This window comes from Acanthochromis polyacanthus, chromosome 17 (genome assembly GCF_021347895.1).
Source record: "Acanthochromis polyacanthus isolate Apoly-LR-REF ecotype Palm Island chromosome 17, KAUST_Apoly_ChrSc, whole genome shotgun sequence".
NCBI classification, from domain to species: domain Eukaryota; kingdom Metazoa; phylum Chordata; class Actinopteri; family Pomacentridae; genus Acanthochromis; species Acanthochromis polyacanthus.
The window spans coordinates 1290183-1311315 of record NC_067129.1 but is presented as its reverse complement, the minus strand read 5'-3'; the positions used below and the strand labels follow the sequence as shown (position 1 = coordinate 1311315).

Sequence of the window (21133 nt, the reverse complement as noted above, 5' to 3'; positions counted from 1 at the left end):
GGAGCATCCTGGAAACTTAATGAGACTTTTTCTGTGTTTTTCTCTGTTTATCCAACATGTCAGTCAGGTGATCAGATACACTACCTGCTGCAGATTAAATTAATCAGTGTGCTTTGCACAAATTGCAAATAGAAAACCTGTTTTTTGGTTCAATTTGTGCAGGTTTTAAATAATATCTGCCTCTGTGCCTCTGCTCTGGGTGTCTAATTTGAGCCGTTCCAAAACAAGTTCTGACCTCGCTGTGTTCCCTAAAAGTGTTCATTTATCTGGAGGCCAACAATGAGATGCGGCTGTAGCTGGAGAACCTGAGACAGGAGATGAGTCACGTCCAATAAGACGATGACAAACTGAGGGTGGGGAAGGCAGAAGGCAGCAGCAGCTCTCACAGCTTCCTCTTTTGTTGTGGGTTTTTTTGCTCTTTTTGCAGATCTCTGTTGTAATCTTGTGATCAGATCAGTTCAGTTTCACATCAAAGTCACCAGAACAGTCAAAAAGAAATGTTTTGCTCCAAGATGTTGATGATGCAGCAGTCTGAACACTCCGCTAATTCTTTATTTAATGCAACTTTTGAGGATAAAATTACAGTCTATAGTACTGATAAACATCATCAGTTATTATTATTATTATTCTTTTTTTTATAAATGTTGCTGTGAAAAAAAATGTTTTCTGACATTTGTGAATCAGAAAAAATAGGAATTGTTTCTGCATCGTTTTCTCTCCAAGCAATAAAAGCGACCTTTATGTAGTCTGCCTGAAGTGACCCTTTCAATAAAAAGCTAATTGTCATTTCGAATGAAAACGTTCCTTTGAGAAGAAGCTCTAAAAGCCAAACTCACTGTCTTTGTGGAACTTGAAGCCTTGACATTTTTATATGTTCCGTTATTTATTTCTGTATTTATTATTTGTTAGAAATGTGGCTTTAGTGTCAGTTGAAGTGAACGTCAAAATGAATTCTGAGACTTTTGTGTCCTTAAGAGAAACTGATATTTTTCCGTCAATGAGAAACCGCCTCGTCTTTATAAAAAATGGAGAAAAGTTGTTTGATTTGAACTTGCCTCCTGCTGAATAATCCCTTCCAGAAAACAGAAATTATTCACACTCTCACTCCTTTTATGTCTTTAAATGTCTGCAGTCTGATCTTGGAGAGACGGCTGTTTTCAAGCGATGGTCACAACGTGGTTTCTTGATTTATTTTTTATCCTATTCAAGTTTCTGCTCACTTCCACTCCATCATGAAAGCTCAGAGTCCTGCTTAGACATATTTAATGATCTACTTTAGGGGTGGAAAGTGATAAAAACACGTTATCCTGATGTAAAAACATGAGAACGGCATTTTTTTTTTCTCTTTTTCCTGCTGTCCTGTTACCCAGTTGTCACAGTTTGTCTTGTTCTTGGTCTAAACCAGAGGTGTCCAACATGAGGTCCGTGGGCCAAAAGTGGTCCTCCAGAGGGTCCAATCCGGTTCTCAAAGTGTAAAAATTACAGAGAAGACATTAACTGCAGATTGTAAATTAGTAAAAGTATAAATTCACAATAATTCCTAGACCATGACAAATTGTTTTGATGATAAAGTAAAATACCAGATTGTTCATTGTTCTTTTGTTGTTTTGTGCCTTGTTTTTGTCATATTTTGTCTTGTTTTTATTGTTTATTTGTTCTTTTGTGTTTCCTTTTTGTCTCGTTTGTGTTTTTTGTCTTATTTTTGTCATGGTCTGTTTTGCTTTATTCATTGTTTTTTTTTGTCATTTTTTTGTATTGTTTGTGTTGTAACTTTTTTGTCAATTTTTTTTCTCTTTTTTAATTCTGTTTTGTGTCGTTTGTCATTTTGTTTCTCGCTTTTGTCATATTTTGTCTTGTTTTTGTTGTGTTTTGTCTCTTTTTTTTTAAAGTAAAATGTTATATCATCAGTCCCATATAGCTGTGACTAAATGTTGTGTTCCTTTGTAGACACTCTGTGATCTGGAAGTTGTAACGTGGAAATGATAAACTGAGGATGAATGCTGATGAAACTGAATTTCTTTTTCTTAATACATTTCAGGTTGTTGCTATTGTTTTGTAGAGAGATACATTTTCAGAATGATTTTTTTTTTTTTGCTCTATAAGGAAAAGCTTGAAATTGTGGTTAATTATAGGTTATTCTACTGAGATTTTACTGGTCCGGTTCACTGGAGATCAAATTTGGCTGAATGTGGAACCTGAACTGAAATGAGTTCTAAACTACAGATAGCAGCTTTGTAACACATACGGGATGTAAGAGAGAATGGAACCATCCTATTTAAATATCTATCGATGCAGGAGGTAGAAAACAAGAACAAAATGATTTTAAAGTCAGCTGTGGGCTTCTTTCCAGAGGTCTTTCTTGGTTTCCTCACCCTTCATTGTGTTTTCCAGTGGTGGGAGATGTTAAAGACATAGACTGGTACGACCCCAGGGGTGAGAAGATCCTCCCCAACAGCCCGGACATCTCCGTGAGCCGCAGCGATGAAGCCACATTGACTCTCACCATCTACCACGCCGACGTGGACAGCGCTGGCATCTACAAGTGTGTGGCGAAGAACGGAGACAAGGAGGCCCAGGCCACCGTCCAAGTGAAGATCTTCCGTAAGACTCCTCTTTTAGTTTCTGCAGTCAGAGTTTTCCACTGACTTTTCTTTGAACCGTGCCTTCAGAGTGTTTTTACATGTTGCCAATCAGAACCATTGCAGGAGCTCAGTCTGAGTAACAGTATTAGTAATAATTATGTGCAAATCAGATCAAGTATTGAGTAGAATGAACAGTGTTTGTGAATTTGCAGTGACAGTAGAAACAGAAGCAAACCTAATTTACAGCACAAGAACTCTGCACTGTCTGCAAAGCCAGAAATTACATTTTAATTTGGTACAGAATTCCAATATGGTTTTATATTGCTGCTTGGATGATGTTTATTGGCCACATTTTAAATTTGAAGTCAACATAGTGCAGGAAGGAATTCATTTCCAAGTCATTTTTCACAAGAAACTGTTTGTTAATTCGCAGAAATTTAACGTAACATTTTGCTACCCCAAAATCTGTGTACAGGAGCTGAAACAGGAAGTTAGTCGTAAACCAAGATGGCGTCTTGGTAAAAAATCTCCAAAAATTTGATAATTCACCCATGATTTGTACATATTGCATGAAGCTTTTATTTTGAAATGGTCTTTAAGACAATAAAAGCGTAAACCTTCAGTGGTGAGTGATTTGAAGATTCCAAATCAAGGATTTGTTTGCAAATCTTGTCAGGCAGAAATGCAGCGACATCATGTTACAAAGAGATCTAACAGGTTTGTTCCTGCATATGCTGGACGTCGCTGCACAAGTGGAAATCGCTTCACTTTTATGCTGGATCAGACTTTTTTTGCAAAGCTGTCTGTACTGGCTGACCTGCTCTTTCAACAGAGCTGTCCTATTAAAATGAGTGAAGGTGCTGCTCTCTTTTCAGCAGAGTTGTCTGACTGAACACCGCCTGCGTGGAGTCTTTGAACTGTCTTTACCCCCCCCCCCCCCCCCCCCCACACACACACACACACACACACACCGTCCCTGATTACATAAAGATGAAACCAGCCAAAAAAATAAAAAGCAGCTCCAGAGTTTTAATCTTTTCCAAGTCTGAAGGCGAAGCTATTTCTAAAGAGGTGTAATGTATGCATTGTCACATTTCTCCTCCAGAAAAGATCACCTTTCGGAACGCTCCGACCCCTCAGGAGTTCAACGAGGGCGACGACGCCGACATCGTCTGCGATGTCGTCAGCTCGCCGCCAGCCGCCATTATTTGGAAGTACAAGGGTGCCACCATCCAAGTTTCCAAAGACGGTGAGCCGGTTATAATTTTAAAAAAATATATGAATAAAAAATGTTTTTTTTCCAACCTGGCAACCCATGTCATCCTCCCTGAGCCGTCACCTCACCTTCCTGCCAACGCCGCCGTCTGCCGTCCGAGCTTTCTCATCAATTTGCTGCACTCTTCTTCATCTCCGTCTCCTCCTGCCCATCACAGATGAACAAAGCCAGACTTTCTCAGTGGAGGGAAGTAGTTATCAGACCTCATAGACGATGCAGGAAATCTTTCTGGCCCCGCAAGGAGTGGTAATGGACAGGTTGGACTTTAATTTCCCCAAGTGGAGGCAGAACTACAGCTGAAATTTATTTATTTTAAAAAATATGGGAAAAGGAGAAGGGAAAAAGCCTAAAATGTAATCTAAATGTGTTCCTGCTGCCACTGTGCAGCTGTAGTGTTAAAGGTAGGATCCACAGAGAGCGGATCTCGTCAGTATTTCAACTCCTCGCTGCCTGTGGGCTGGAAAGGAGCTCCTGAAAAGGTTGTTGCCGCTTCTTTAGAGAGAAAGGAAGCTGTAATTAGCTTCAATTTGCAGCCGTTGCCATGGATTCCAGGGGTGAGTCACAGTCATAGCAGAAAAAACAGAACAAACAAACAAAACAACAAAACATGAAGGGATCTATAGAAAGTTCTCAAACCAATCCTGCATTATAATCCCCCTCTCTATTGTCGATCCCTTTGTTCTGAACAATTACTGCTTTGCCAGCAGACGGGCTTTGGAGCTGTGAAGTGTGACACAGAACGAAGGCATTTCGCTCCATGCTGCTAGGAGAAATAACTGGAGCTGCAGGAATAGGCACAAGTTTGTATGGATGTTCGGAAACATGTTCCTGTTGGCTTTTAGTTCAAAATGAATCCAAACTTCTCAGCATTCGACTCCTTCTGCTAATCGGACGAGGCGACCGGAGCTGTGGATGTTTTCACGTCTAATATTTGTGAATGATTTAATCTGGAAGCTCCGAGCAGCCAACAGCTACTTTGTTTTGGAAGAACACTGGGTCCAGAAGCAGCTCTGCCTCGGAGAGTTCAGCTGAAACCTCCAATCTGCCGTGGGAGGTGGACGTGAGCCTGGGCTTTGTTTCACCCTCAGAGCAACCCCTCCCATGGTGACCGCCGCAGAGCCAGCAGTCGCCACAGTGTTGTGCTAAGCCCGCCTTTATCCTTGGACTCCTGTCAAGGAATGTGTTTTTTGCTGGAAAAACCACTAATTGTAACCGACGCTGAGAAGCTGAAAATTGCTGATGTAATTTAGCTCCGAGCAGCAGTTGACCCGACCGTGCGCTGCGTGCTGCATTGTTGAACGTCCTCACAGAGCTCTGTCATTTTAATGGACGTGAATTAAGAGCTGGGTGACAAAATGTACGGCTGGAGCTTCAAGTTTTACATTTCTGTTGACCTCCGTTCAGAATTCCAAAGATAAAGGAGTCTGTACTTTAGTATTTCAGAGATGTGGAAGAAGAAAATGCACAGTCTTCTAAGATAATTCACAAATTCTGCAAACTGTAAAGTTGCATAGTGGTGAATATATGCAGGAATGGAAGTATAGCTTAAAATTTAAATACCTTTTGGTTCTTTCAGACTTCTGTGGTCACTTTTCCATAAAAGTCTTGACAGCGATCGCACGATTTCAGACCGACAAACATTTCAGTGTCAAGTCTGAAATGACGCCCTTAAAGCTGCATTTTCAGGAGGATGTTTGGACATTTCTGCACCAATATTGGTCCAAAAACATCCCAACACACCACCTTTCTCACTCACTTTGTGCTGCGTTTTCACATCTAAAACCAACTGAAGTGTCCCTAAAAATGAAACTTTATCAGGATGAATCCAGAGCAGGTCAGATTGTTGAGACTCTCCGTTAGTTTCAACCAAACATTAATAGGGCCTGAAGTTTAATCTGTTGCTCCCAGCTGTTTGTAGGAGTCTGTCCTCTGAGTTTGTTAAATCTCAGAGGACATCAGACAGCGGCAGGATCCATGAGGACAGAGCTGAGCAGATTTAAGTGGAACAGTTTCATGAATTGGTCTTCTTCTAATCATAAATGATCCTGACATGGAGACAGCAGAGAGTTACAGGTGTGGTTTTCTTCGTATCAGACAGGTGAGCCGCTGGAAAACTCATTTGTTTCAGAATGAACATCCCCAGATTGACTCCTGAGCTCCATTCTCGTTCTATTGTTATTGAAGTGTTGGTAAAGTAGCGCTCAGATTAGCATCACACAGAATCTTCAGTAATGAGGAAATCCTGAATAAACTGGGCTGTTCATTATCTGGACAGTTTGATAAGCTGCTATTAGTTTAGATTTAGTGTTTTGTTTATGAGTTCATTACGATGCCTCGTACATCACTTTGTGTGCTGCTCTACTTTGTGTATTTACAGTGCACTGTGGCTCTCTGCTGTCTGAATGAAACTGAAGAATATAAAAGCAGCCTGGCTGAAGCTCAACAATGTTCCTAAACTCAGTAAATCTACAGATGTGTCTTCAACAGCTGGAATAGAACCATGATGATGGTAGTTGAGGTGAAATTGTGAGTCAATAAGTTGGAGGAGATGTTCAGTAAACCAAGCAAACATCCACCCAATGCAGTCCTACATGCGTCATGTTTGAGCCATTTCATTTTTATTCCTTAGTTTAAACATTCACAGCATCTATTTTCCACAGGTTGTTTCGAGCATTGAATCTGAACACATGCAGAGGAATTCTCATCTTTGAAAAAGGAACCAACTGTCCCATGAAAGCTCCACTAAATTGCCGTAATTGTCGGTTAATCCACTGACTTTTAAAGTGCACGCTGACTGGTTTGGAGTTTGTTCCCACTTTTCTCAAACTGGGAACAAACCTTAATGGCTCAGCTCCTTAGTTCTGAAGCCTGGATTTTAATAATCACTGGATGCTTTTTTTAATCCTCAGAAACATGTGAGAAAACAACACCTGGTTTCACTTCAGACTGTTGGCTCTGTTACTGTGTGCTGTTTAATTAGCGGTGCAACACTTTGTCAGGCTCCGTGCTCGGTGTAAAGCACCAATAAGATACTGTATGATGTGATTTTTCTTTCTTTATCTGACTCCAGAAGACTTCTTTGCATGATTGTGCAGTGAAAGTCAGATTCTCTTTATTCTAGAAAACAATCAACTTAATTTCTTAGTTAATTTGACATCATGGATTAATATTTAACTAGTAGATGTGCTCATGCCCCTAACTTTTTTTTTTTTATGATTCACAAACAGGATTTATTTCCTAATATCAGCTTGTAGCTTGCAGGAGGATAAATACATAAATTATGTGGAGATCATCACTGAATGTTCCACTGAAACAACCAAAGAGGATCATGGGAAAACATGAGCTCTGATATTTAAATTGAGCACACTGGAAAAAATGACCCTCTGAAAACTAGATAAAATTATTTCAAAGACCTTTTACCTTGAAATAAGTGAAAAATCTGCCAATAGAAGAAGTGAAAAATGGCTTGTTAACGTTTCTTAAAATAAGATGTGATATTTAGAATGCTGAGATCTTAAAATTAGCTGGAAAACTTATTTTAAGCGACATTTTACCAGGATTGTCAAGCTTAGGTGTTTTATAATAAGCCAGACATGCTAAAAACAAAAACAAAAAACAGTTTTTCACTCAAAAATAGATTTTCGCTTTCATGTAACCTCCTGATTTGAGATGTATTAAACCATGTTGTCTTCATTTACGGGCACCAAAAAATGTTGTTTCCTTGTCTGAAAAAAAAAAATCCAAAAATGCTGTAAAAAATTCTCCAAATTTATAAAAAAAATTACAAAATCTTCGGGAAGAACATTTCTTAAAAGTTTTATTTAAAAAAAAATCCCCAAGTTTGGCAAGAAATAAACATTTAAAAAATCTAAAAATTGTAAATATTTTCAAAAATGAATAAAAATCTTCCCAAAAAATCCTAAAAATATCTAAAGTGATTCCATATGTATCAGTAAAAGTTCAAATATTTTCTTTAAGAACATCCACATAAAAATCAACCAAAATCCAGCGAAATTCGCTGGATTTTGGTTGATTTTTATGTGGATGTTCTTAAAGAAATATTTTTTAACATTTCTTTTTTCCACCAATAAAAATGTTCTAAAATTTCCCCCCAAAAAATTTGAAAATGTGGAAGTTTTCACAGTGAAAATATATATTTTTCCCACATTTTTAAACTTTAAAACGGGCCATTCTGGCCAGCAGGACGACATGAGGGTTAGAACAAGATAATCAAGATTGTTTGACTGAAGATATTTAGGATGCGTTGTCTTAAAACAAGTCCCTCCATCTGCTGGAATGTCGCCTGTTCAGTGAATTTATCTTAAATCAAGTGGGATGAGACATTTTGACTAAAAGTAAGACAAACAGACTTGGTAAGATTTGGAGTTTTTACAGTGCGGTTTTGTCTAATTGAACTGCGTGTGATCCGTTCTCTTCTTTGTTCACCTCTGCTGGTTTTAGTGCGATTCAAGATCCTGTCAAACGGCCATCTGCTGATCCGCGGCATCAAGAAGACGGATGAGGGAATGTACAACTGTGAGGCTCGAGTCACGGCCAGGGGAGAAATAGACTTCAGGATGATGAAGGTCATTGTTAATGGTAAGAACTGCATCTCTGTCACCTTCTCCACTCGGTGCTGATGACCCCCAACCCCTGGAAATGCTCTTTTTAAAGCCTTAAATGTGGTTCATCTGTCCACCCCTACAGAGGAAGATATTCAAACAACTAGAGGCGATAACGCTGAAATCTGTTCCTCGTAATTGTGTTGACACTGTGGGCTTGAATTAAACTACAGCTTTACCCCACATATCAAAACACGATGTTCATCGAGTATTATTTTTATCACAAAAGTTTATAGAGGTTTTATTGTTTGGTAATTCTGTAGCAGCTTCACTTTCCAAACTGTTTCCTACATTTTCTAACAGAAACTTAGGATGTTCAAGTTTTTATAAGTTGATCTTTTGTTGGAAAAAGCACGGTGTTATAGTCTAAATAAATGACCAATAGATGACCGCAAAATGAAGGTTATTAGTTTAAAGCATGAAAAACACCAGTTTGTCATCTGAAAATGTGACAGGAAGCAATGAGCCGACAGAGAATTAACACCTGAATCGTGTTTTTTCTGAGTTTTAAAGTCAGATTTCTCATATTGTTGAGCTTTCCATCACCAAACTCTCAGCACTTTTCAGCAAAATGCTTAAAAACCAAACATGATTAAGACACAGTTAGCTGGTAAACAGTGCAGCAATTAAAGAAATAATTATTTGTTTTGGGAGTTTGTAGAGACAGAAAACTGAGAAAAATATTCATCAGGGGTACGATCCCCAATGAATGAAAATGTTCCTCTCTGCTAGAAAGTTTGCCTTCAGAGATTTAAGTCAGTGAATCTTCATATCGTGTTTCTGCTGCTCCTAAGAGACCAAAAAATCAATTCTTTCAGCTTTAAATTGGCAGATCTACACAGAGCCTCTTTAGAATGTAATTTCAGACTCTTGTATGCTGCATGTGTTTTGTTCTGTTCTCTTTCAGTGCTTCCCACCATCCGGGCCCGGCAGTCGGAGGTCAACGCTACAGCAGATGTTGGCAGCTCTGCCTTGTTGGCTTGTGATGCAGACGGATTCCCCGAACCCACCGTTACCTGGGCTCAGTACGTCTCTCACTGCTGCTGTTGGCCTGTTTTTAATGATGGTTCAGATTTAACTGTGATCTGATTAGACGTTCATCCAAACAGACACTAAAATGAGACTCTTTGCTTTCTGCTCTTTTCTGAACCTCAAAGTGAAGCAAAATTAGGCAAAGAAGAAAATGAATGAAAAGTGTTAAAACTGCTTAAAACACAAACTGATGAACAAGAGGAGGATGTTGTTGTTTTTCTCTATATTTATCTGTATATGCAAATGGAGTCCAAACAAGCCCCACAGAGGGCCACTTGAACACCAACTGGAAGTGTAAATTGCATATTTCAGGTTGAGTAATCCACCGGGGCTGCTAGCTTTTGTGCCTGCTGATAAATTGGGTCTTGTGATCAAGTGGGAGATAAAAGGATGTCACCTCTCTTGCTTGCTGCTAAAGCTGCCAGCTTCTCACAGACTTTGAGGCCAAACTCTTTGTTTAAAGTGTGTGTGTCCTGTTTGAAAGGGCTGCAGACTCACAGCATCAGTCTGAGGGAGGTGGAGGTGGAAAGTGTTTGTAGACGGGGCATAAATCTGAATTGGCACGGCGCTGTCTGCAAAACGTCGTGTGGGAGAAAAGATAAGATCTGCGTGTATTTACATTTGCATGAAAGGTTTAGATGAGTTTTATTTCGACTCCGTTTTGATCCGGCTGCTGTGATTCTGTGTGAAAACTTAAAGTGCACCTGGCTGCAGCAGCTGCTTTTAAATTCACATTAAAAGGTCGACATTTCCATTTGATAAAGCAGATTCTTGTATAAAGCGTGTCCTTAATAAATACTTTCACATAGCAGTCATGGCTCATAAATGCTAAAGTGCCTGTTGGGCTCATAATCCAGCAGGAAGATCCATTTTTACAGTGATGACTGCGTTCTGACTGATTAGAGTATTTAAAAGCTGATTTCCATATTTCTGAGGGCTAAAAACAGAAACATGAGCGGAACAATTACGGTGCAGGTTGATTGCATTTTATTGAAAGTGAATGTAGTAATGAATGTGAATATCCAAGGCATCACTTGTCAGATTTTTACAGTGCAGAAGGCAAAACACTGCAGATGAAGTCGTCATCTAATTGTTCCAGCCTGTAAATACAACCTGAGAAGTGCAGAATGAAAAATGAAATGATGATTTAATGTGTTTCTGACTGATTTTAAACCTTGTCTTTGTCACATCGTCTCCAAACCAAAGAATGAATTCTCTAATCTCATTGCTCTTCATAAACATGGCCTCTCCAGTCCCGGCGCTGCGTGCTGGCAGAACGGCTTCATTTGTCAGTCAACAGTTTTCCTTGATCCTTCCCTCCAAACCGACTTCCTCTCCACGAGCTTTGAGGCTCTATCAATAACACTTCTGCAACTGTTTCTGACACCAGCAGAAACAACAGATTCACAGGCTGCCAGACAGCCACTGGTTAAAACATCAGTGTTAAATGCACACAAGTAGAAAGAATCCACTCCCGGTTGTACAGTGGTGTTACAGAATGGTTCCTCTTCCTGACAAATGATGAGACACCAGCTTGCAGAGAGACGCAGTAGAAACTGCAGCCAAGTTCCATCTTGGCCTTTAAGCGAGACGCTCCCAGAATGTTAAATCTGCTGTAATCTGGGACAAAAACAACAGTCAGCAAAAGCTAACAATGAGAAGCTTGCAGTGTTTTCTCCACTCTGCTCCCTGTGAACTAAAAGACGTGGAGATGTTTCACTGAGAGATCCGTTCTGGGTGTTTGACCGATCTGCATCTAAACCTCCTGAAGCTCTCTGGATTAAAAGATGCTCCATCACCGCTCATTTCTGACAAGTTGCACCGACAGCCCGTGTTCATTTCTCTCCATGCAGCTGTTTTCTTGATGTACTTTCTTATTCTTGGTGCGTCATTCAGTGGTGCCACCCAGCAGCACCACTGCTGTGCAGAGGAACCTTTAAATAAAGCGTTTTCTGCAGCGACGTGAATAAATAAGACGACTGAACTCGGATCCTGCTCACAGCTGTCTGCAGTGCTGGCAGAGCTGGGCTGTGATGTGGGTGTTGAAGCTGAGGGAGATGCAGGTCCTGTCCAGAGGAGGGTTCAGACGGACAGTGTTGGAGGACAGATGGGTGAGGCTCTATTTGTTCTGGTTTCCTGAGGCTTCTGACAGAGCTGTCATTCACTGTCTGCCTGCTAACTGCTCCAGGATGCTGCTACTCCAGGCATAAAACACTTCATTCTCTACAAACAGGATTTTAACCTCTAGTGAAGGTCTGCTTCTCTGGAGTAAAAGAGAGGGTAAAAAACATGCCTCATCCTCCAACCGGTCCGTGGCCTTCCTAAAAACACAGCTGTAAGGGCTGCAGGAGAACAAACACAAGCTGTGGGAATGTTGGAGATGTAAAAGACAGTAAAGGACAGCTTTTTTGGTCTCCCAGCCGTTGTTGTGCACCAGCTGCTCGCTTCATGAGATAAAACCCCCAAACAGCTCTTTGTCAGCCAGTTAGAAACTTATTTGTTGTGTAATCAGTCGTTTGTGATGTGAACTCTTGTCTTTTTTCCTCCTCCTGCTTCAGCAACAACGTCGTCCTTGAAACGGGTGATAAGTACAGCCTGAACGGGGACGGCTCAGAATTGGAAATAAGAGATGTCAAGAAGGTGGATGAAGGAGATTACACTTGCATCGCCAAGAACAAGGCAGGAGAGAAATCCGAGGAAGTCAGCCTGAACGTGTTCGGTGAGAGAATAACTCCATTTTCTTGTGATTGCATAAAGAACAACATGGTTCTTATTTCTTTCTCTGGCCTTTTCCTGCTCGACTTATTGACATTTGCTGCCCATTCCTCTGTTCCTCCACAGCTTTTCTGCTGCTTAGGTGTCGGGCTGCACAGCGTGAAGCATACAGTGTGTCCTATTGAAAACTAATTCAGCCCCCCTGAGGACATTCAGAGATCTATCACACTAGAGGTTCACTTCATGAGGAAATGATGCAATCATGTGCTTGTGGCTCCGTTGTAGGTCAATGGGGTATGAAACTACACCTCTAATGAAGCCTGTCTGTATACTTCACTACAGTATTATTAAAAATGTCCAGCTGTTTGATGTTTGCATGTTAGCAATGGAACCAGTGATTATATATCATTCAAAGATGTGGAAACCCTTTGCAGCAGCACTGCAGAGCTTTTTAGCCTCTTTTAGCAAGTTGTTGGAGTTTTACGGCTCAACTACCATCAAAACCAGCAAAAAACCACCAAAAACACGTTAAGCTAGTTTAGTAAGTCATGAACGCCTTAAAGATTCTGCTCCTGTATGAATGATCTCCACTCATTCTGAATGACATTTAAAAGCCTCACCATTGAAACAGTCCAACCACTTTAAGACGCCGGCATCCCAACAGCGGCAGAACTCGTCCTTTACTGAGTACTGAGACTAAACATGCAGAAAAATGGTGGTTTCTAACCTTTTCTGTCATCCTTAGAGGCACACATTTGATCAGTCGCCATGTACCACACGGTTTTTTCATTATAAGAGTCCAACAAACAAAATGTTTCCTGGGTTTTCGTCTTTTTCATTAAAAGGAGTTGAGTGTTGAGGGTTAATGAATGCTGAGCGTCCGTCAGTGATAAAGTTTCCTCCTCAGATGAAGGCAGAGGTAAAGAGAGAATAAATGTTTGACATTATGCTCATCTGGAGGCGTTGCTGCTTGTCAGGAGCTGTAAATAGGTCATTGTTTGTTTTGCCATAACAGCTTTATGAGGTGATAACGGGCCTTTTTATGAACTAAGTGTTTGTTTCAGCTCAGAAAAATGAAAGCATCCAGAATGACAGTGATGCAGCTTGGAGGGGCAACATCTCCATCAGATACCAGCAGCAACAAACCAAAGCTTTGCTGTGAAAATGTCTGCAGTAATCCTGATCACAGTCTTGAAAGCTTTTTCTGTCATCTTCCAGTGCAACCCAAGATTACCTTCTTGATCAACCAAACGGCCTCAGAGTTTGAAGAACAAGTCACCCTGACCTGCGAGGCCTCCGGTGACCCCACACCTGCCATCTCCTGGAGTTTTGGACAGAGAGTCTTCACTGAAGGAGAGCAGGTACACGTTGTTTTTAAAGCTGACAACACAAAGACTCTCTCTGGAACCTTGGCTAATATTGAATTCCAGTCTTGAGAACTGAAGTCCTTCATTTCCAGCAGCACCTTAGAGAACAGAGACATTACAGACAGAAAGGTCAGACCAACCTGCAGTATTGGAGTTTGGTGTTTCATTGAGTTCCATTCAATATCTCTACAGTTTTTCATGTTAAATATCTGCACTATTTTAGCTGCAAAATGCTAAAAAGTCAGTTACATTCACCTATATCTAGTTTAAAGAGAAACGTGAATATAATCTTTCATGTTTTTTGATTTTCCAGTGGGGTTTAGTTGGTGGAAAGCTTGAATAAAAGCAGCAGAAGTTGTAAAATAATTTGTTCTTTGTAGCTGTGATTACCTTCACCCATGTAGGAAACAGAACTCTGTGAACCAGTTCCATGTGTGTAGAATTGCTGTTATTGAACAAATCTCTGCTCAATACTGATTGATTTCAGAAAAAAAACAAGCCATAACTGCCATTCATCATGAAGCTAACACACTCTTGGACATGTTGGTTCATTCAGTCTTGAAATGACTTTCGTTCACTTTAACTCCATCACTTTCCATCTCAGATCATTAATTCCCAGTCCTCCCAGTGCTCCATACAGTCAGAAGTTCTTTCTTATCACCTGAATGTGCTCATTATCCAGTAAAGTTTGGATTCTGCAGTCTGTCTGTAACTTTTGACAGTCTTCTCCAATAGTCCTGGAATTGTTTTAATGGTTCTGAACGTTTCCACTGTGAATGCTGGAGGGCCAGAGTGTGCAGTTTGCTCTAAAACCAATTTCCCGGCAGTTCCATGGCTCTGATGCTCTCCAGTGTTGCTAACAGTATATCTGACATGCTACTTCATTCCCTGTTAATAATTTGCATTTAAAGGGGGTATTTTTTGCTGAAATGACTTTGAAAAGTGCTCATTGGAAATTCAAAGAAAATCAACTGAGGAACGGTTTCAGTGACATTAGCCTAATTATTGCTGTGAATCAGATGTTTTGGAGCTCCGTTCTGCCTCTCTGGCAAACCGCTGTGATAATCCACTTAGAAATGAATGGGCACTTTTTATTTTCTATGATATGAGGAAAGAAGCCACATAAGGGGGGTGTATCTTTGTCATGCTGCGGTGTGTATCTTTGTGGTTTTTTCTTCTCTTCGTGTCCTTCAGGAGGACTGGAGATAACACTGGATTAAAGCTCTGCCTATAGAACACGGTAAAAGGCTTCTGAAGATGTGTGAATAGTGTTTCTGTGCATTTCCTCCATTCCAGTGGTCAAAGCGTCTGATGAGAGAATCACATCCCCAGTCTGCTGTTATGCTCTGATCAGCTCATTAAAATGGTCTAATTTAGAAAATCCATCTCAACGGTCTATTCTGACAACATGCATCATGTGAGCTGCAGACAGATGAGTCACTTCAGAGGGGTAATTTTCTGCTGAGAAGGCAGTAAACAGTATTAAGATAATTACCTTGCTGCCTCCAGCAGGTTTGTGGATTCAGGAAGAGCAGCTCCGGTGTTGGTTTGCACTTTAGCTTGCATTAGACACTGAAAAAGTAATAATACATATCCATCCTGCTTCTAATAGCAAAACAAGTGAACTGCTGTTATTTCTCTTCCATCAGAGGTTAAGAACGGCCGGGTCAGAGGCTGGTTGGACTCCAAATATTTGCTACAGGGCTGCAAAAAAACAAACAGACTTCACCTAAAAATGCAGAATAATAATAGCAGCCCTGTAGAATATTTTATCCATGAACTCTGCTGCATGTTTTCACGTCACTTTCTGTCGTATTAAAACAGTTTATGGCCCCAGGTTGTCATCCTGCATTTAAATACAGTTGTTGTGGAGCTGCTGAAACGATCCCGGCATGGAGCAGCAGCTGAACTATTCCTGGAGACGCTCAGAACGAGCAGCGAAGGCACCTGTCCGCTTCTGTCCCAGAGGACGTGAAGCTGCACAATATTTGGGCCAGTGTGGCCTATTTTACCTCCCATGCTTCGTCAGCTGCTGCAGTGTGATGAATTCTGTCTTAAAGCTGCTGTGAGGAGCTTTTTTCACATCAGATACATCACTGTGAAATGAGCCGATGATTCTTGATATAAAAACATCAAACTTAAAAGACCTCGACGTTCTGGAGCATTTTTGTGTGGGAATTGTTAAATATAAATTTTCAGTCATCCATAAGGCTGGTTCTTAGTCTTCTAATTGGCAACAAATCCCAGGAGACCACAACCAACAGTGTTTTAAATCCTAAAATAGTGAACGGAGCGTCAGTTGGGACTGAAAGTGAAGCTGGTGTTTACAGCAGCAGCACGACTCAAAGGCAACTACAGTCCTGGAGCTTCTGGTTTTTACACAATGAGCCTGGAAGAATAGTATCAGGCTTTGGAAATGCAAATTGGACTTGTTGTGGAGCGTTTAGACTGATTATTTTTAACCCTCTGAATCCCATGCTGCTGTCAGATGGAAACAGCAGAACCACGGCAAGAAACTGTCGTAGCAGGACACAGAATAAATCATTTAAAAAACGGGGAAAAAAATGAAGTTCTTTGATTATTTACTTTACAAAACTTGAAAAAAATTGACATCAAATTGAATGCCCACAATTGATTCAAACGCTCGTCAAAGGCGACGCTCCAAATTGTAAATAATTTACTGTTTACAGTTTTATTTGGTCAACATTCGTCTCATTGTGGCTGATTTTTTTTGTTGATTTTTTTGTCTCCTGGTTGTTGATCACAGCTGAGCCATTCTTGGTTTTGTGGTTGCATCAGGAAGTGCAGAATTTTTAGTTTTTTACAGAATGTGGTTCACACACACTCAGGCAGGTTTGACACATTTTCGGAAGAATTCATGTAGAATAACATGAAATATATTAATTTTCATGATTGAACTGGAAGTTGCACACAGTTGTTACAGTAACCACCTCAAAGATGAAAATCTGATTATTTTTTCTGTTTTTACAGTTTCTGACTGTGATAAATTCTGTAATTTTGGTGATTTTTTTTAAAACATAAAATGCCGTTCAAGCCTGCTGGTGGATTTTGGGATTCAGAGGGTTAAGCTTAATGGGAAGGTTTTCTAAATACTAACATCATGAAATCATCTGAAACGATGTCTGTCCATCCAGTGCAGCTGAACCTTCATCCTCCACCAAATAATTCATATGTCTGAGCTGAAACATCCCCAGTTTTCCCCATTAGCGGTGCCATTTATCACTGCCAATCAGTGGAAGCATTGAGTCTGTACTGGGAGTTTCTGAATCTTATCTTCCACCTGCTAGACACGACTCGCCTGTCGCCGTTCACAGTCGTCACCAAATGTCTTCCCATTCACAGCCTGTCATCATCCCTCTCTTTCCTATCTATCACTGTCAGATCGGTTTAGACCCCGCTGATCATTTTGTAATAGCTGTCACTAATTTACATTCATCATTGGTTTCCTGTTTGCCACGTTCTCGTCCTACACGGTACAACGACAGCACAGTCATTTTACCGGCGGCTTTGGCCTCTTTTCAATCGCTATCTTCGTTGTGCCGTTCCCTAATCATGGATTCCAGAGTTTCTTTGCACATTTCTTCAGATTAGAGCCTGTATGTGGAGGTTATCAGCGGCGGAAGCCGGAGTTCTGCACAGAAACGAACCGGTTAATCAGAACGCAGAGCGCCACGATGAGAAAAGGTGCTGATTAGGAAAACAGCGTCCCTCGGTGCCAGCGGTGGTTCACTTCTAATTAGTTTCAGTGCCTTGTTTTCCTCCGTGTGCCAACAAATTCTCTCTTATTACAGTGCATTAATTAATAACCAGCTGAGGAGGCCCCACGCTGCTGCAGGAAAAGAGGCTCCGCTTTGGCACTTTGACCACTTCTGGTTCTGCCCTGATTTGCAGTTGAAGTATGGAAGTCAGAAATGTTGACTTCACCGTAACACAGCTTTTACTTCACCTACTGATGGTGAAGAATTAGTCAGAACTGTCATAAAAGCAGCTTTGAGTATGAGAAAGAAAATCCTTATCATCAGAGTCTAATTGTTCATGAGGACAGTTTTCATACGTGTTTAAGTTCTTTATTTTTAACCCTCGTGTCGTCCTGCGTGTCAAAACTGACCCGTTTTAAAGTTTGAAAATGTGGAAATAAATAAAATTTTCACAGTGAAACTTCTGATGTCCACATTTTTAACATTCGGGGAAATCTTTGAACATTTTTTGGTGGAAAAAAGAAATGTTAAAAATGGTTCTTTAAGAACATTCACCAAAAAAATCAACCAAAATCCAGTGAAATTCACTGGATTTTGGTTGATTTTTATGCGAAGGTTCTTAAAGAAAATATTGGAAGTTTTACTGATATATATGTAATTAATTTAGATGTTTTTAATGATTTTTTTGAAAGATATTTACTCATTTTTTAAAAAATATTTACAAGAATTGTCTTGCCAAATTTCGGGGATTATTTAAAACTTTTAAGGAAAATTTTTAAGGAATTGTTTGAATTTTCTTCCCGAAAGTTTTGCAAATTTTCAGAAATTTGGGTAATTTTTTTGCTGAATTTTTAGATTTTTTTTTTTCAGACAAAGAAACAATATTTTTTTGTGCCTCCTAATTTATTTATTAGGAAATGAAAAGTTCATTTGCAAAAACGGGTAACTCCGTTTTCAGAAAACTCATTTTTTTTGTTTACTTGAGATTATAATAATAAGAACACTAATATTTTTTTTCTCTATTTTGTCATGTATTTTTCTACGGAGTCAAATCCACTCAACTTCAGTTTGATTGATATTATCTCAAGTAAACAATAAAAAAAAAGTTTTCTGAAAATTTATCGAAACGGAGTTATCGGTTTTTGCAAATGAACTCTTCAAATATGAATTAATATCAGCCTTGAAACTTCAGCTGAACATGACGTCATAAATACGTTTCTGCCAAGAAACAAAATGCGCTTTTGATTTATCCTGGAAGAATTCAGTGAGTATGTGTTCATGTGGTCTGAAATGTTATAAATCTTTGTCGTCTGTCCAACATGAAATGATTGCAGGTGACTCCAGTGAGCGCTCATTCTCTGTGGATGATTTCCTGACGCTTACTTTGCTGCTCTGTGTGGCTCTCTGTCTTTGCTTCCTCCTCTAGGCTTCATGGACGCAGCCACACAAATACGAGGTACATCTACTAAACACCGTAGCCCGGCTCTAGCTGGAATAGCTCAGACTGACACCGTAGACACCCCCTTTTTACCCTCTGTTTTTATGTATATGACTGTTTTCTTTTAGCTCACGTCTAATAAGCACTAAACACGTCGACCATTAGCCACGTAATCCACTCCATTTCGCCCATTTAGTTCCAGTACACATTTAGACTTGCTCTATTTACTCGTCCCTGTTTGTTCTTGTCAGCAAAACATTCCAGCGTGAGGCTCAGAGACGCTCTCAGAATCTCAGAGTTTGACTTCTATTTTATAGTTTTTTGGGCCGTGCTGTTATTTCCTGCTGCGCGGTCTGGTTAGTTCACAGAGTTTTCCTGATTCCTGCGTCGTGTTAGAAAACGCCGTCTGCTCTGCTCTCACTCACCGAGCTCATCCAAACCTAACGGAGCGCTTTCAAACGCTGCAGCCTCCTGTCGGGGGCCCGGGGCCGTCACGTTCAGGCTCCAACCACACAGGACAGCAGCTGACTTGTTCCGTCACCAGGGGCCTCACATCTGCACTGGAAAAAATGCTCCTCTCAAAACAAGAAAAAAAACTTATTTCAAAGAACTTTTACCTTGAAATAAGTGAAAAATCTGCCAATAGAACAAGTGAAACGTGGCTTGGTAGATTTGTTGATCTCAATATTTAGAATCTTGAGATCTTAAAATTAGCTGGAAAATTTATTTTAAGCTCTATTTTACCAGGATTGTCAAGCTTAGATGTCTTAACCCTCCTGTTGTCCTCATTTATGGCATCAAAAAATTGTGTTGCCTTTTCTGAAAAAAAATCCAAAAATTCACCAAAAAATTCCCCAAATATTTAAAAATTTGACAAATCTTCAGGAAGAAAATTCCTTAAAAGTTTCCCTTTAAAATAACTAATTTGGCAAGAAATAAAAATATTAAAAAAAGAAAATTGTAAAAAACAAAAAAATTAAAAAATGAGTAAAAAAATCTTCCAAAAAATCTTAAAAATATTTAAAGTGATTTCATATTTATCAGTAAAACTTCTTATATTTTCTTTAAGAACAAAATCCTGTGAATTTCGCTAGATTTTGGTTAATTTTTTTCCAAATGTTCTTAAAGAAACTTTTTTTAAACATTTCTTCTTTTCCATCAAAAAAATGTCTGAAAAAATTATTTCAAAGACCTTTTACCTTGAAATAAATGAAAAATCTGCCAATAGAAGAAGTGAAAAATGGCTTGTTAAGGTTTCTTAAAATAAGATGTGATATTTAGAATGCTGAGATCTTAAAATTAGCTGGGAAAACTTATTTTAAGTGACATTTTACCAGGATTGTCAAGCTTTGGTGTCTTATAATAAGCCAGACATGCTAAAAAAAAACAACAGTTTTTCACTCAAAAATAGATTTTCGCTTTCATGTAACTTCCTGATTTGAGATGTATTAACCCTCCTGTTGTCTTCATTTACGGGCACCAAAAAATGTTGTTTCCTTGTCTGAAAAAAAATCCAAAAATGCTGTAAAAAATTCTCCAAATTTATAAAAAAAAAAAATTACAAAATCTTCGGGAAGAAAATTTCTTCAAAGTTTTATTTTAAAAAATCCCCAAGTTTGGCAAGAAATAAAAATTTTAAAAATCTAAAAATTGTAAATATTTTCAAAAATGAATAAAAATCTTCCCAAAAAATCCTAAAAATATCTAAAGTGATTTCATATGTATCAGTAAAAGTTCAAATATTTTCTTTAAGAACATCCACATAAAAGTCAACCAAAATCCAGCGAATTTCGCTGGATTTTGATTGATTTTTATGTGGATGTTCTTAAAGAAATATTTTTTAACATTTCTTTTTTCCACCAAAAAAAATGTTCAAAAATTCCCCCCCAAAAAAATTGAAAATGTGGAAGTTTTCACAGTGAAAATATATATTTTTCCCACATTTTTAAACTTTAAAACAGGTCAATTTGACCTGCAGGACGAAACGAGGGTTAAAACAAGAAAATTTCAAGATTGTTTGACTTAAGACATTTAAGATGCGTTAAAACAAGTCCCTCCATCTGCTCTCTTGTGAAGTGAATTTATCTTAAATCAAGTGGGATGAGACATTTAGACTAAAAATAAGACAAACAGACTTGGTGAGATTTTGAGTTTTTGCAGTGTGCTGTTTTCTCACCAGGTCAGCTCATCCAAATGACAGAAAACAAAACTGTTCTCACACAGTCCCAGCAGTACGGATGAGGAACAGTTTTCCAGGTTTTAACGGATTCCTCTCTCCTGAATTTAACTCCTCTGTTGGTGGCAACGCAGGGGGTCCATTTAGTGGCATCTCTCTGAACATTAGTACCTTTTAAGAATCAGACTAAAGCGCGCCATTGGGAA

General features: G+C 39.4%; 1 protein-coding gene across 10 annotated transcripts in view; it reads left to right on the top strand.

The window, feature by feature from the left end:
- The window catches only part of LOC110958343 (neural cell adhesion molecule 1-like), a 301020-nt gene that overhangs the window by 205965 nt on the left and 73922 nt on the right, over positions 1 to 21133 (top strand). For 5 of the 10 annotated variants that reach the window (XM_051937343.1, XM_051937334.1, XM_051937337.1 and 2 more), the window contains exons 3-9: positions 2392 to 2601; positions 3688 to 3831; positions 8320 to 8457; positions 9388 to 9505; positions 12071 to 12231; positions 13446 to 13588; positions 18740 to 18769. In XM_051937343.1, the coding sequence (XP_051793303.1) occupies positions 2392 to 2601; positions 3688 to 3831; positions 8320 to 8457; positions 9388 to 9505; positions 12071 to 12231; positions 13446 to 13588; positions 18740 to 18769 (944 nt within the window). The remainder of the gene's footprint in view (positions 1 to 2391; positions 2602 to 3687; positions 3832 to 8319; positions 8458 to 9387; positions 9506 to 12070; positions 12232 to 13445; positions 13589 to 18739; positions 18770 to 21133) is intronic. The other 5 variants (XM_051937335.1, XM_051937338.1, XM_051937341.1 and 2 more) reach the window with 3 other exon arrangements.